The sequence below is a fragment of the Hemitrygon akajei genome, chromosome 3 (assembly GCF_048418815.1).
Source record: "Hemitrygon akajei chromosome 3, sHemAka1.3, whole genome shotgun sequence".
NCBI classification, from domain to species: Eukaryota; Metazoa; Chordata; class Chondrichthyes; order Myliobatiformes; family Dasyatidae; genus Hemitrygon; species Hemitrygon akajei.
Window position 1 is genome coordinate 187,236,480 of NC_133126.1, and position 17,519 is coordinate 187,253,998.

Genomic DNA, 17,519 nt, shown 5'->3' on the forward strand with positions numbered 1-17,519 from the left:
TTGGTTAACAAAAATTTACCAATTAAAATACAAAACATATTAATTGATTCGGCGGGGAGATATCTAATTATACATTGTCAAATTTTTTCAGAACTATGGACCCTTATGAACATTTATGCACCAAATGAAAATGATGTAAAATTTATACAGGAGGTCTTTTTGAATTTGGCTAATGCACATGATAAAATATTAATAGGTGGAGATTTTAACTTTTGTCTAGATCCAGTTTTAGATAGATCAACAAAGGTTGTCACAAAATCAAAAGCAGTAAAATTAACTCTATCATTGATGAAAGACTTAAATTTGATTGATATATGGAGAAGAATTAATCCAAAAGAAAGAGATTATTCATTTTATTCAAATAGACATAAAACATATTCAAGGATAGATTTTTTCCTATTATCAACGAATATTCAAGATAGAGTGAAAAACGTGGAATATAAAGCAAGAATATTGTCAGATCATTCTCCTTTAATAATGACAATGATAATGATAGTTAAAGAGGAATCAATTTATAGGTGGAGATTTAATTCAATATTATTAAAACGTCAAGATTTTTGTGATTTTATGAGAAAACAGATTCAGTTCTTTTTAGATATAAATTCACATTCAGTTGATGATAAATTTATAGTGTGGGAAGCAATGAAGGCATATTTGAGAGGCCAGATAATAAGTTATACTTCTAAAATTAAGAAGGAATGTATGATAGAAATAGATCAATTGGAAAAAGAGATTACAAAATTAGAAAAAGAATCCCAAAGAAATATGACAGAAGAAAAACGAAGACAACTTATTAACAAGAAGTTACAATATAATACACTCCAAACATATCGAACAGAAAAAGCAATTATGAGAACTAAACAGAGATATTATGAACTAGGTGAAAGATCACATAAAGTTCTTGCATGGCAGTTAAAAACAGACCAGACTTCTAAAACAATAAATGCAATTCGAACAAGAGTAAATAAAATTACTTATAAACCTTTAGAAATTAATGAAGCTTTTAAGAATTTTTATTCTGAGTTGTATAAATCAGAATCACAAAATGACAATGTCAAGATAGAAAGGTTTTTATCACAAATAACTCTTCTAAAATTAAATATGGAAGAACAGAAGGGATTAGATATGCCTTTTACATTGAAAGAGGTCGAAGAAGCCCTAGGATCATTTCAAAGTAATAAATCTCCAGGAGAAAATGGTTTTCCGCCTGAATTCTATAAAAAGTTTAAAGATTTATTAATTCCTCCTTTTATGGAGTTAATACACCAGGCGGAAAGAACGCATAAACTTCCAGAATCTTTTTCGACAGCTATTTTAATAGTATTGCCAAAAAAAGATAGAGATCTTTTAAAGCCAACATCATATAGACCTATTTCTTTATTAAACACTGATTATAAAATAATAGCAAAAATCTTATCTAATAGATTATCTAAATGCTTACCAAAATTAGTACATATGGATCAAACAGGATTTATTAAAAATAGACAATTGGCAGATAATGTAACTCGGTTATTTAGTATAATTCATTTAGCGCAGAAGAGGGAGGAAATCAGCGTGGCAGTTGCTTTAGATGCAGAAAAAGCATTTGATAGATTGGAATGGGATTTTTAATTTAAGGTATTGGAAAAATATGGATTAGGAGTATCTTTTATAAAATGGATTAAAACCTTAAATACTAATCCCAAAGCTAAAGTTAATCCCAAAGCTGAATTTTTTGAAGTAGTTACGAGGAATGTTGACGAGGGTAAGGCAGTGGATGTAGTCTATATGGACTTCAGCAAGGCCTTTGACAAAGTTCCACATGGAAGGTTAGTTAAGAAGGTTCAGTCGTTAGGTATTAGTGCTGGAGTAATAAAATGGATTCAACAGTGGCTAGATGGGAGATGCCAGAGAGTAGTGGTGGATAATTGTTTATCGGGATGGAGGCCGGTGACTAGCGGGGTGCCTCAGGGATCTGTTTTGGGCCCAATGTTGTTTGTAATATACATAAATGATCTGGATGATGGGGTGGTAAATTGGATTAGTAAGTATGCTGATGATACTAAGGTAGGAGGTGTTGTGGATAATGAGGTGGGTTTTCAAAGCTTGCAGGGAGATTTATGCCGGTTAGAAGAATGGGCTGAACGTTGGCAGATGGAGTTTAATGCTGAGAAGTGTGAGGTTCTACATTTTGGCAGGAATAATCCAAATAGAACATACAGGGTAAATGGTAGGGCATTGAGGAATGCAGTGGAACAGAGAGATCTAGGAATAACAGTGCATAGTTCCCTGAAGGTGGAGTCTCATGTAGATAGGGTGGTGAAGAAGGCTTTTGGAACGCTGGCCTTTATAAATCAGAGCATTGAGTACAGAAGTTGGGATGTAATGTTAAAATTGTACAAGGCATTGGTAAGGCCAAATTTGGAATATTGTGTACAGTTCTGGTCACCGAATTATAGGAAAGATATCAATAAATTAGAGAGAGTGCAGAGACGATTTACTAGGATGTTACCAGGGTTTCAGCACTTAAGTTACAGAGAAAGGTTGAACAAGTTAGGTCTCTATTCATTGGAGCGTAGAAGGTTGAGGGGGGATTTGATCGAGGTATTTAAAATGTTGAGAGGGATAGATAGAGTTGACGTGAATAGGCTGTTTCCATTGAGAGTAGGGGAGATTCAAACGAGAGGACATGATTTGAGAGTTAGGGGGCAAAAGTTTAAGGGAAACACGAGGGGGTATTTCTTTACTCAGAGAGTGATAGCTGTGTGGAATGAGCTTCCTGTAGAAGTAGTAGAGGCCAGATCAGTTGTGTCATTTAAGGTAAAATTGGATAGGTATATGGATAGGAAAGGAGTGGAGGGTTATGGGCTGAGTGCGGGTAGGTGGGACTAGGTGAGATTAAGAGTTCGGCACGGACTAGGAGGGCCGGAATGGCCTGTTTCCGTGCTGTGATTGTTATATGGTTATATGGTTATAAAGTAGTGACAAATGGTCAAATTTCAACACCATTTCAGTTAACAAGGTCAACTAGGCAAGGTTGTCCATTATCATCTGCTTTATTTGTGTTGGCGATAGAGCCATTAGCTGAATTGATTAGAATGGACCCAGACATTAAGGGTTTCAGAGTTAATCAGGAAGAATACAAGATTAACTTATTTGCTGATGATGTTCTGCTTTATCTAACAAACCCATTGCACTCGTTGTGTAAATTATCCTATAGATTAGAAGAATATGGGAAAATATCAGGTTATAAAATAAATTGGGATAAAAGTGAAATTTTACCTCTTACTAAAGGAGATTATAGTCAATGTCGAATAATAACCCAATTTAGATGGCCGGCAAATGGTATAAAATATTTAGGTATAAGAGTTGATAATGACATAAAGAACTTATACTAATTAAATTATTTACCACTATTGAAAAAAATCCAAGAAGATCTTGATAAATGGATGGTATTACCAATAACATTAGTAGGTAGAGTAAATACCATAAAAATGAATATATTCCCTAGATTACAATACTTATTTCAATCACTACCAATACAATTACCCCAGAAGTTTTTTCAAGAGCTAAATAAATATGTGAGGAAGTTTCTTTGGAAAGGTAAGATGTCAAGAATATCATTGGAAAAATTGACATGGAAATTTGAGCTAGGAGGGTTACAACTTCCAAATTTTAAGAATTATTATAAAGCAAATCAACTTAGATTTATTGCATCTTTTTTTGAGAAAGATAAACCGGCATGGATTAGAATAGAACTAGATAAAATAGGAGAAAACACACCAGAAGATTTTATATATAAATGGGAATCTAAATGGATACGGGAAAAGAAAGAATCTCCTATATTAAAACATTTGATTGACTTATGGAATAAGATAAATGTTGACGATGAGACAAAGAAATCCTTATTAGCAAAGAGATCTTTAATTCAAAATAGACTTCTTCCTTTTACAATGGATAATCAACTTTTATATAATTGGTTTCAAAAAGGGATTAGATATATAGGAGATTGTTTTGAAGGAGGTATATTAATGACATTCGATCAATTAAAGAATAAATATAAAGTATCAAACAACACTCTTTTTTGTTACTTTCAACTAAGAGCTTATTTAAGAGAAAAATTAGGTCAAACAATGTTATTACCGAAATCCAATGAAATAGAAACTTTAATTCAAAAAGGAAAGATTAAAAAATTTATCTCTTGTATGTATAATTTGATTCAAAAACAGGCAATTAAACAAGGAGTCCATAAGTCAAGACAAAAATGGGAAAGTGACTTGAATATTAAAATTGAAGAAAAAAATTTGTCAAGACTACATCTTGAGAGTATGACAAATACAATAAATGTCCGATTAAGATTAGTGCAATACAATTTTTACATCAATTATATATTACACCACAAAAAATAAATAAATTAAACCCAAATTTATCTGATCAGTGTTTCCGATGTAACCAAGAAATTGGTACTTTTTTACATTCTACTTGGTCTTGTTCTAAAATTCAACCTTTTTGGACAAATTTAAGAGTTTTATTGGAACAAATTATTGGAATACAACTTCCACATAATCCAATATTACTTTTACTAGGTGATATTGAAGGGATAAAACCGATATCCAAATTGAATAAATATCAGAAAGAATTTATAAAAATTGCATTGGCAGTAGCCAAAAAGGCTATTGCAGTTACTTGGAAATCGGATACATATTTAAGTATAGATTGTTGGAAGAAAGAAATTTATGGCTGTATTCCACTTGAAAAAATTACTTATAATTTAAGAGATAAATATGAAACATTTTTGAAAATTTGGCGCCCTTATTTACAAAAGATAGGATTAAATATATAGGTGCTCCGAAGATGAAATAATTGGTTACTTGGGGAAAGAAATAAATATATATACTAAAGTTATTACGAACTCCATGGAGCATGTGGGGATCTTCCGATATCCAGGCATTCCTTCTTTTTTTTCTTTCTTTTTTTCTTCTTTTTTTTTCTTATGGGGATGTTAGGGGGGAGGGGTTAAGGGAGGGGGGATGGGTAACATACATTTTCTTTTCCATACACTTTTATTCTGTAACTACTTGAAAACACAATAAAAAAAAGTTTAAAAAAAAAATGTTGGGACCAAATTAGGTCCTCAGAGATCTTGACACCCAGGATCTTGAAACTGCTCACTCTCTACACTTCTGATCCCTCTATGAGGATTGGTATGTGTTCCTTCATCTTACCCTTCCTGAAGTCCACAGTCAGCTCTTTCGTCTTACTGACGTTGAGTGCAAGGTTGTTGCTGTGGCACCATTCCACTAGTTGAGACATGTGGCTCCTCTACGCACTCTCATTTCCACCTGAGATTCTACCAACAATGGTTGTGCATCATAAACAAATTTGTAGATGGTACTTGAGCAATGACTAGCCACGCAGTCATGGGTACAGAGAGAGTAGAGCAGTGGGCTAAGCATACACCCCTGACGTACACCAGTGTTGATCATTAGTGAGGAGGAGATACCATCACCAATCTCCACAGATTGTGGTCTTCCAGTTAGGAAGCTGAGGATTGCAGAGGCCCAGGTTTTGTAACTTAACTATCAGGATTGTGGGAATGAAGGCATTAAATGCTGTGCTATAGTTGATGAACAGCACCCTGACATAGGTGCTTGTGTTATCCAGGTGGTCTAAGGCCGTGTGTTTGCCATTGACCTATTGTGGCGAAAGGCATATTGCAGTGGTTCCAGATCCTTGCTGTGGCAGGAGTTCAGTCTCGTTATGACCAACTTCTCAAAGCATTTCATCACTGTAGATGTGAGTGCTACCGGGTGAGTCATTAAGGCAGCTCATATTGTTCTTCTTTAGCAATGGTAGTAATCTACATCGACGACTGCATTGGCGCTGCCTCTTGCACGCATGCTGAGCTTGTTGACTTCATTAACTTTGCCTCCAACTTTCACCCTGCCCTCAAATTTACCTGGTCCATTTCCGACACCTCCCTCCCCTTTCTTGATCTTTCTGTCTCCATCTCTGGAGACGGCCTATCTACTGATATCTACTATAAACCTACAAACTCTCACAGCTACTTGGACTATTCCTCTTCCCACCCTGTCTCTTGCAAAAAGGCTATCCCTTTCTCACAATTCCTCCGTCTCCGCCGCATCTGCTCTCAGGATGAGGCTTTTCTTTCCAGGACAAAGGAGATGTCTTCCTTTTTTAAGCAAAGGGGCTTCCCTTTGTCCACCATCAACTCTGCTCTCAAACGCATCTCTCCCATTTCCCGCACATCTGCCCTCACCCCATCCACCCGCCACCCCACTCGGGATAGGGTTCCCCTTGTCCTTACCTACCACCCCACCAGCCTCCAGGTCCAACAAATAATTCTCCGTAACTTCCGCCACCTCCAACGGGATCCCACTACCAAACACATTTTTCCCTTCCCCCCCCTTTCTGCTTTTCACAGGGATCGCTCCCTACACGACTCCCTTGTCCACTCGTCCCCTCCATCCCTTCCCACTGATCTCCCTCCTGGCACTTATCCTTGTAAACGGAACAAGTGCTACACCTGCCCTTACACTTCCTCCCTCACCACCATTCAGGGCCCCAGACAGTCCTTCCAGGTGAGGCGACACTTCACCTGTGAGTCGGCTGGTGTGGTATACTGTGTCCAGTTCTCCCGGTGTGGTCTTTTATAAATCGGCAAGACCCGACGCAGACTGGGAGACCATTTCGTGGAACACCTACGCTCGGTCCGCCAGAAAAAGCAGGATCTCCCAGTGGCCACACATTTTAATTCCACGTCCCATTCCCATTCTGATATGTCTATCCATGGCCTCCTCTATTGTCAAAATGAATCCAAACTCAGGTTGGAGGAACAACACCTTATATACTGGCTGGGTAGCCTCCAACCTGATGGCATGAACATTGACTTCTCTAACTTCCGTTAATGCCCCTCCTCCCCTTCTTACCCCATCCCTGACATATTTAGTTGTTTGCCTGTTCTCCATCTCCCTCTGGTGCTTCCCCCACCTTTCTTTCTCCTGAGGCCTCCCGTCCCATGATCCTTTCCCTTCTCCAGCTCTGTATCACTTTCGCCAATCACCTTTCCAGCTCTTAGCTTCATCCCACCCCCTCCGGTCTACTCCTATCATTTCGCATTTCCCCCTTCCCCCCTCTACTTTCAAATCTCTTACTATCTTTCCTTTCGGTTAGTCCTGACGAAGGGTCTCGGCCCGAAATGTCGACATTGCTTCTCCCTATAGATGCTGCCTAGCCTGCTGTGTTCCACCAGCATTTTGTGTGAATAGTAGTAATTGTTGCCTTTTTGAAGCAAGTGGGATCTTCGCCCATAGCAGTGTGAGGTTGAAAATGTCCTTGAATACTCCCGCCAGCTAGTAGGCACAAGTTTTCAAGGCCTGACCAGGTACACCGTCAGGGCCAGCCCCCTTGCGTTCACCCTCTTTAAAGATAGTAACGTCGGCCTCTGAGACAGAGATCACAGGATCTTCACAGTTGCAGTTATATTCTCCCTTTCAAAGCGGACGTTGAGGGTGTTGAGTTCATCTGGTGGTGAGGCATTGCTGCCATTCATGCTATTGGAGTTCGCTTTGTAAGAAGTAATGTCTTGCCGACGCACAGTTGTCGTGCATCCGATGTCACCTCCAAACTCATTCAAAATTGCCTCTTCGCCCTTGAAGTAGCCCTCCGCAAGTCATAGCTGGTTTTTTGGTACCGACCTGGCTCACCAGACTCAAATGCCACAGATCTAGCCTTCAGGAGACGACGTACCTCCTGGTTCATCCACGGATTTTGGTTTGGGAATGTACAGCAAATCTTTGTAGGCACACACTCATCCACACAGGTTTTAATGAAGTCGGTTACAACTGCAGCATACTCATTTACACTGTTGAACAAGCAAAGGATTGCTTGTTCTCTCTGTGTCTTTTCCTTCTTTAACTCCTACTCACTTTCTCTGCTTTCTTTTTACAGGATCCATCTAACCGTTTTTGCATGTCATATCTACTTTGAACAATCATAGGCCACCCTACAGTCTCCTCACATTTTCCTTTCTGTAACAACATGTCTGCAGACACTCTCCTCATCCATTCCAGCTGTACAATATACTTCTCAATCTATTTAATGTGTTCTGGTCTCTAATGTACAAACATGCACATTACTAAGTCCTGTATAAGTCCTGGCAAGGGACTTCACGCCTCCATTCACATTCACACATAATCAGGATTCAATCACACACATGTGTGCATGCATACACACTCACTCACAGACACACACATTTTGGAATTCCTTTATTTAAACAACACTTACCGAGTTTTCCCATACTTCATGCTGAAGGGCCAGTACTGTGCTGAACTCTATAGCTTAGTACTGTATGAAAACAGGCCCTTTGGCCCCTCATCCATGTTGACCATGGTACCCATTATTTCCCATCTGCAGCCTGCTTCTCCATTTAATAAGATCCTAGTCCATTTAATAAGATAAGTCTGATTATAACCGCAGTTCAGCATTCCTCTGCACTGGTAGTTATCCCTCCTCTTGCTTGTTGATCGAGGTTCGATCAATTTAAGCACTGAGCCAAATTTGAAAGGTTGGATATTGGCTGAATCGAGGTGGCCGGGCTCGGACCCGAGACCATATCAAAGTGGCACTGCCCGGGTTCCAGTCTGAGAGCAAGGAACGACCCAAGGTTTGGATGAGTTAAGCGCTGGACTGGATTGAAAAAGACACAATGCTGGGGTCAGAGGCGAAGAGGCTCTAACCTGCAATTAACGGCTTCTGAATCAGCAGCAGTGATGCCTGACTGTGGACTCACTTCCGTTCTAAATGCTATTTGCTTACTTTTATAATTTGCCTGATTTGTTTCTCTCTCTGCCCATTGGATGTTCTATGGTTTTCTTTGTTTTGTGGCTGCCTGTAAGGCAACGAAACTCAAGGCTGTACAAGGTATCCATACTTTGATAATAAATGTACTTTTAACTTGATCTAGGTAGCTCGCTAAAACGTTCATAGACTCTGCCTCCACAGCGTTTTTGAGGACGAGCCTTTCAAAACGACACTGGGAAAAGGCAGATTTGCCATAAGTTCTTTATTTTTAAACAGAAGCCTTAGAATGTGTGTTGCTCTAGATTCTCTCACAAGAGGAACGTCCATGAGGTCAACAACCCGCAGCACTTTAGACCCCAAATATGCGAGGAGAACGGTGAATATTTTTGAACGGACCCGTTTAAAATATTTGCTGGTATCCTCATTTAAGAGGATTTAAAACATTTAGTTCCACTTGGTCTGACATAACTGGCTTGACTGGAGGCCGTGGCCTCGAGCTGATCTCGCCCGGTCCATCACGGTGACGTGACGCGGCGTAGGACGCGCAGGCGCAGCGGGGCGCTCGGTCTCCGCGGTTACGGGAGTGGAGCTGCGTCGGGAGAATGGCGCCGGGCGGTGTTGCGCTGTCGTTTCTGCTGCTCGCCTTGACCTGCCTGGGCGCCATCGGCCAGGGCTTGGCCGACAAGCGGCTGAAGATGCAGTACGTCACCGGGCCGGTGCTGCGCTTCCAGATCTGGTGAGGCTGGAGGGCATGGGCATTCTCAGTCAGAGGCTAGAGGCGCTAGGCCCAAGCCGGGCAGGAAGCGCTCGCCTGAGTTGTGCATGGCACTGGCCCCTGCGGGCAGGGATCTTGCATAAGATGTTTATAGCATTGACCAATGCATGTATGCTGGTCTCGAAGTAATATTTATAATTTGTCACTAATTCTCTGTCACAGTTTTTAGTGTTTTAATATCTGTGACTAAAATTTTAATTAGGAATAAGGCTAATATTGCCAAAAATGTAATTGATTTTAACTGAACGTTTATGCAATGTTGATTAATTGTATGGCATGAAACGGGTTCTAACTCGCTAAAGAAACCGTTAATGTTTTGAATGTTATGGGGCTTAAAGTCTGCTGTTTTTGGTTATAATATCAAGATGATGAGTAAACCTACTTCCCTTTCTCGCCTCTTTAGGTTTCCTCAAGATTAAATCAGAGTATTTAAATAAACTCTGATTATATTTTCAGTTTAATTCATCTATCCAGGAAGATAACATCTCTTGTCTGTTTTACCTTCCTTGTCTGAATTGTATAACTTAATTGCTTTAAATCTTAAGTCTTCACCTCCACTATTCATTTAACAATTCTATTTTTTTTGTTATGCTGTTATTGCTTTCTGGGGCAGGACTAATTTTTTTCTTTGCTTGAAGCATGTGCAGTATTCTTAAAATTACTTCAAACTTAAATTTGTTTTGTGATTCTATACATTTTTTGTGTGTATTTATATAAGATTAGTTCAGTCAGTTCCTTGATCATTCCTTTAATTTCCATTCTTGAAATTAGTCCTGTAGTCTTCCTGGCTGTGGGTGGATTATGGGAGCTGATCATGTTGCCACTTGCAAGATAATTTTTGTGTGGTTGGGGGAGGGGGGGTCATGTTTTTCTTTGTTTTGTGGCTATCTGGAAAAGATGAATCCCACAGTTATATACTGCATAATACTTTGAAAATAAATGGACCTTCGTACCTTTGTGAATACTGAATAATGAAACTACTGGAGGTAGCAAGATGGATTGACCACAGATGCTGACTGACCTGCTGAGTTTTTCCAGTAGTTTGGTTTCTGGTTCAGGTTACAGCACCTGCAGTGTCTTGTGTCTGCAGGAGAAGTTAGCTGACCCAAACAAAATCTGCCTAGACTTGTCAATCGCAGCCCAAATCACTTTTACGTTCATCCTTGATTACTTTGATATTTTGACAGATTTCACCTATCTCACCCCGTGTTTGTCTCTTCCCTCCCTTCACCTTCTTAAATCTACTCCTCAGCTTTTTTTCTCCAGTCTTGCTGAAGGGTTTCGGCCTGAAACGTCAATTGTACTCTTTTCCATAAATGCTGCCTGGCCTGCTGAGTTCCTCCAGCATTTTGGCGTGTGTTGCTCGGATTTCCAGCATCTGCAGATTTTCTCGTTAGTGTTTGATATTTTGGTAATTACTTTGGCTATTTTTTTATTATCTGCTGTATTGTTTGTTGGTGATAGAGTTTGAGAGTTGGTAAGAAGCCTTTGTAAGTTGCTCCCAAATGTGTTGTGGACGGTGGACATAGCAATCACAGTGATGGAGACAGTGACTACTTATGGTGTGGTTCATATGCAGACTAGGTTCAGCTGTTTGCATTGTTCCTGTGATGTTGAAGTTGCTGGAGACTGAAATTCTAGTGTGGGGCTTTCCTGCCAAATTTGTTCCAGCTTGGTGTAGGCTTAGTACATTGTAGTTAAAAGGAGGAGGAGGGACAGAGTTGAGTGAAATGATAAGTGGTCAAAACCTCAGCTCTGTCAAGTAAGCCTGTTGTTGATAAACCTGTGATTCAGCCTTTGATACTTTCAGTTTATTTTGTTCCTTTGGAGGAACTTGTTAAGTAATAGATCTCAAGTAATTGGTCTGACAGTTTGAGATGTTGGGAGGGTTGAGGGAAGTAGTGAAATGAACAAGTCTTGGATACTGTCATTGCATTTTGATAATATTGAAGGCAACATTTACGGGGAAAATGGGCCAGCAGGGCTTTTAAGATGGGGCTAGATGTAGGGCATATGACTTGAGGTAATCTGAGCAGGGCAGGGCATGAGAAATAATACCTTTATGAGAAATTCCAGAGTTAGTCATCAGTAATTCCTTGATAGAAGGGTGAAATACTTATGTTGAAAAATGTAAAATGGTGAACAATCCACTGCATACTCTCCCAAGTTTCATTGCAGATTTGAGATCCACTCATTGAAAGCAATACCACTCTTTGTAGGATTAACCTTCATTTTCTTCCTCCTCCAGTGATTGACTACTCTTAACAGAGCCCAAAACCTTGATGGTTTATTCCTTTCCATAGATGCTGCCTGACCTTTGTGTTACTCTGTTAACTGTGATATGGCTTGATGTATTTGGCAATACCATTGCAGTTTTGTTTTTGTAACCCAGTGTTTTCTAATTCATGGGTGATTGCATTGTACCTTGATGTATGTTCAAGGTGTGCCTTTTTTTCCACATTGCGCCCTCATTTGGCCTCGAAGCATGTAGGGATGTTTACCTCACTCAAAAGCTTTTGTGGCTGCAAGTGCCTGATGGTTATCCCAGAGCTTCCAATTTGTAGCTCAAATAGTGATAGAAAGAAAGATGAAATCATGCTTAGCAAAACTTAGAAAGCTACTGGAAAAACCTGATTCTTAAAGAGTTACACACACAAAATGCTGGTGGAACGCAGCAGGCCAGGCAGCATCTGGAGGAAGAAGTACAGTTGCTGTTTCAGGCTGAGACCCTTATGTCTTGACGAAGAGAACTGAGTAGCAAATTGAATCTTTGGAAGTTAATAATTTAAGACAAAGTAATTTTTCAACTGATCCCGTAGTTCACAAACTCCTTTGAAAGTATAATACTTAACTGAGATATTGTGCCCACGAAGTCAAATCTGGGGACTGAAGAAAAAACTACTTCCATTAATTGTATATGCATCAGAAAATAGTGACATACAATTTACAGGTTTTACGGCAGTTTAAAGCTTTCTTTCCTTGTACAATAATTATTTAAACTTTATTGAGTTGTGTGATAGTTAAGAATAGAAATAATGGAAGCCATGGAATGTGAGGTGATGTATACCAGGGAGAGGGAAAGTGATGCTTCCTGTGAGGAGCCATACTGTTCAAGAAAACGTATGTCGCATAACACCGCATTCCTCTTTTGCACTATTTATTTTTATTGGAACTTACAGTAAATTGTTATGCCTGCGCTGTACAAAACAACACTTCATGACTTATTTCAGTAATAATAATTCTGATTCTGAATATATCAGTTGACAGATGGTTATAAGGACATGAACATTTATTTCACTGGAGATTCAAGTACTACAGCTTTATTAAGTGATCTCAGAGCAAGAACTGCAGCATATTACAGTACAAATTTAAAGTTTGACAGGTATCAGAGAGCGTAACATAAGTATGTAGAAATACAGAATTAACTACTTTTTAATGGAATGCGTATTTAAAAAAGTATCGGTGATCGAAGCATAATGCCAGTTAGTCCTTGACCACCTAATGCTGAGTTAAAGAAAATAAACTGCAACAGGTTCTGATGCAGGGTCTCATAGATGCTGCTTGGCCTGCTGAATTCTTCCAACAGTTTTTCTTCTCAACCTATCCACACTCCTCACACCCCCCCCCCCCCCCCCCCCACCAACCCAGATTCCATAATATGGTCTGGTAGCATTGAGTGTCCATGATGTGCTTTAAAAATTATGTTGAGGAAATTATTATCAAGCATAAAATGATGAGTCATTTTAAACAAGAACTTTCTTGGCTTTTATTGCTTAATAGCAATTCGAATAATGATAAATTCTGATGTGTATTTTTAAGTGTGGGATTATAAATAGAAGTATGTAGCTTTGTAGGAGTAAAATACTCCTCAAATGTGGTTGATTAAACACCTGTTGTTTTAGCATTGCTCCTAATAGTGTGATCAAACTGTCAACAGGTATTTTGTGTTATCAAGGGAAATCTTGTGGTTCAAGGAATTGATGATTATTTCTGGTGTCTTTAAAGAATTTGATCTTTTTATCATTCATTCACATGCAGTCACCAAGTAGAGTGGTGGTTGTTTCCTGGATAAAACTTTCTTTCATGCCGTTAAATCCAGAGTTATGAAGAAAGATGACAGGGAGCTTTTTTTGTTGGAACTGTTTTTGTGAGCTGATGAAAACATGCACTTGTAGGTAATAGGTGATGGAGGAAGACATTGTAGAGGTTAGATTAGAGTGATTGGAAATAAGATGATAGTCATACAGAGTGGGGAGTCTAGAACCAGAGGATGCAGCCTCAGAATAGGACATCCTTTTAGAACAGAGGTGAGAAGGAATTCCTTTAGCTGAGGGTAGTGAATCTGTGAAATTCATTGCCACAGATGGCTGTCGAGGCCAAGCCGTATGGTATATTTACAGTGGAGGTTGATGGGATCCTAATTAGTAAGGGTGTCAAATGTTATGACAGAAGAACGGGGTTGAATTGGATAATAAATCAGCTATGATGGAATGGCAGAGCAGACTTGATGGGCTGAATAACCTAATTCTGCTCCTATTTCCTGACTTGTGTATATAGCTATAATAGTCATTATAGATCAGCTGCAGTGAAGCAGCAGATTGAAAAGGAAGTTGCTGAAAAGGAAAATTTTGCAAAGCCACCTCAAATTTCCTGTTTTCACTTGTAGCACATTTTTGCTGAATCACTTTGTTTTTATTTGCCTGGTGACAGGCATTATGCTTAAAACATATTTTCTTGTGATGCATTGACTCAACAATACTGTGAGCAATGAATAATTGCTTTTAGTTTTCAGGAGCAAGTGATTTCACAGACTTTTGAACTGTTTTGCAAAGAAATAATTCAGCGATATTAGGAACACACACAAAATGCTGGTGGAACACAGTAGGCCAGGCAGCATCTATAGGAAGAAGTACAGTCGACGTTTTGGGCCGAGACCCTTCATCAGGATAAACTGAAAGAAAAGCTAGTCAGAGATATGAGAGGGGAGGGGGAAATCCAAAATGATAGGAGAAGATGGGGGGGGGGAAGGGATGAAGCTAAGAGCTGGAAAGGTGATTGGCAAAAGGGATACACAGTTGCAGAAGGGAAAGGATCATGGGACTGGAGGCCTAGGGAGAAAGAAAGGGGGAGGGGAGCACCAGAGGGAGATGGAGAGCAGGCAAGGAGTTCTCCGTAACTTCCACCTCCAATGAGATCCCACTACCAAGCACATCTTTCCTCCCTCCCCCCCCCCCCCCCCCGCTTTCCGCAGGGATTGCTCCCTACGTGACTCCCTTGTCCATTCGTTCCCTCCCATCCCTTCCCATTGATCTCCCTCCTGGTACTTATCCTTGTAAATGGAACAAGTACTACACCTGCCCTTACACTTCCTCCCTCACCACCATTCAGGGCCCCAGACAGTCCTGCTAGGTGAGGCGACACTTCATCTGTGAGTCGGCTGGTGTGATATACTGCGTCTGGTGCTCCCGGTGTGGCCTTCTATATATTGGTGAGACCCACGCAGACTGGGAAACCGTTTCACTGAACACCTATGCTCGGTCCGCCAGAGAAAGCAGGATCTCCCAGTGGCCACACATTTTAATTCCACATCCCATTCCCATTCTTATTTGTCTATCCATGGTCTCCTCTACTGTCAAGATAAAGCCACACTCAGATTGGATGAACACCTTATATTCCGTCTGGGTAGCCTCCAACCTGATGGCATGATCATTGATTTCTCTAACTTCCGTTAATGCCCCCCTTCTTACCCCATCCCTTATTTATTTATTATTCTCCTCTCCTTTTTTCTCTGCTAGTTTTTCTCTCTCTGCCCCTCTCACAATTACTCCTTGCCTGTTCTCCATCTCCCTCTGCTGTTCTCCTCCCCCTTTCTTTCTCCCTAGGCCTCCCATCCCATGATCCTTTCCCTTCTCCAGCTGTGTATCCCTTTTGCCAATCAACTTTCCAGCTCTTGGCTTCATCCCTCCCCCTCCTGTCTTCTCCTATCATTTCGGATTTCCCCCTCCCACTTTGAAATCTCTTACTATCTTTTCTTTCAGTTAGTCCTGACAAAGGGTCTTGGCCCGAAACGTCGACTGTACTTCTTCCTATAGATGCCTGCTGTGTTCCACCAGCATTTTGTGTGTGTTGCTTGAATTTGCAGCATCTGTAGATTTCCTCGTGTCAGCAATATTAGGGTTGTTATTTCAGAAAACCAAAGAAGTAAATCACTTATCCAGTGTTTAATCGATTATTATTAATCAGCATCATCCTGAAGTTTTATTCAATCAGGCCTGTATCCAACCCCTTTTAAATAGTCAATAAGAATTTTGAGAAATGCTGTGATAATGTATAAAGTCAAGTTCAAGTTCAAGTTTATGGTCGTTCAGTTGTGTACATGTATACCACTGAACAAAACGGACTTCCTCTGGACCAAGGTGCACAACACAGTACATATAACTCACACATAACATGTAAAGTAATATACCACAAATAACTAATAATAAGGTGCATTTACAACACAAGTTGAAAAAGTAAATGTTACAATGCTAGTGATGAGAACTGGGTGTTGGCAGAGAGTTCAGTAGTCACAGCCTGGGGAAGAGTCTGTTTCCATCCTAATAGTAAAGAGAGACTGAGGAGGCCACAACAGGATATACAGTCCTGTGTAGAAGTTTGCGGCACAATACTTGGTGTGATGACCCTTTTAAACTGCATCAATTCTCTTAAGCAGCACACACAATGCTGGAGGAACTCAGCAGGCCTGGCAGCCCAAAACATCAACTGTTTACTTTTTTCCATAGGTGCTGCCTGACCTGCTGAGTTCCTTCAGCATTTTGTATCTCCTGCTTTGATCTTCCTACTCCACCATGTAAGCATTTTGATTCTTAATTTGTATATTTGTATAACAACATGCAGGTGAAAGCATGTAATCTCACTTTCCTTTTAGTATTTCTAATTCTTGGCAACATTTTAAATGAAGGTTGGCCTCTGGCTGTAGCTAACTACATGGTTAATGATTTGGATTTTTGTTTAAGTAAGAACTAAAGCTTAGAGCTTCTTCCATATCCCATTGTTCAACACTAGTAACCAGATTGTTCAAATTAAATTTTGCTTTTCCTTTTGATCAACCCATGAGGTATAAATATGATGGGAGTTTTTACAGAATCTTTCCATACTTTATGTAAAATGAGCACATGTACTGAATGGTTTTGTTCCAAATCCTCTCTTCCTATATTACAGAATGGTAAATATTTGTAAACATATTCAAACATTTCAACCTGATCATTATAGTGGGGTTTTAAGTTATTATGTTAACTTCATGACCAGTAATACACAATAATTGTATCTGATACTACCAACAGCCCTAACAGTTTTTCTGCATTAATTACTCTAAAAGGTGGTCTGATCTTCATCTAAGTCACAATAATAGACAAACACTATCTGCCTAAACTAAGAACACACAAAAAATTGTACTTTTCATGTCTTTATTGAACACATTGTTTAGTCACTCATGGTCCAGGCTGAAAAAGTATGTGTACCCTTGTATTTAATAGCTGTAGAACCTCCTTTAGCAGCATCGACCTGTCACCCTGGGGCCACAGGAGACAGATAAGTGGGTGTCTGTCAGGAGAGGGAAGGGAGGGTGCCAGGTAGTAGAGAGCACGCCTGTGGCTGTCCCCTTAACACTAAGTACTCCATTTTGAGTGCTGTTGGGAGGGGTGGGGGTCTACCTGCCTGGGGGAAGCCACAGTGGCCATGCCTCTGACACTGAGGCTGGCCCTGAGGCTCAGAAAGGTAGGGAACAGAAGAGGAAGGCAGCGGTGCAGGGGACTCTATAGTTAGGAGGACAGATCAGTGATCCTGTGGACACAAAAAAAGAAACTAAGATGGTAGTTTGCCTCCCAGGTGCCAGGGTTTGTGATGTTTCTGCACACGTCCACAGTATCCTGAAACGGGAGGG

The 17,519-nt window shown here is 40.0% G+C and overlaps 1 protein-coding gene across 2 annotated transcripts in view; it reads left to right on the top strand.

Annotated features, from left to right (window-relative positions):
* The first annotated feature begins 9,347 nt into the window (after window positions 1-9,347).
* Window positions 9,348-17,519, top strand: part of LOC140725740 (thioredoxin reductase-like selenoprotein T) — a 32,311-nt gene continuing 24,139 nt past the window's right edge. Inside the window, exon 1 of one of the 2 annotated variants that reach the window (XR_012098454.1) lies at window positions 9,348-9,538. Coding sequence is in view for 1 of the 2 variants with exons in the window: in XM_073041591.1 (XP_072897692.1) it covers window positions 9,405-9,538 (134 nt within the window). In the remaining variant the exon portion in view is untranslated. The remainder of the gene's footprint in view (window positions 9,539-17,519) is intronic. The other variant, XM_073041591.1, reaches the window with a different exon arrangement.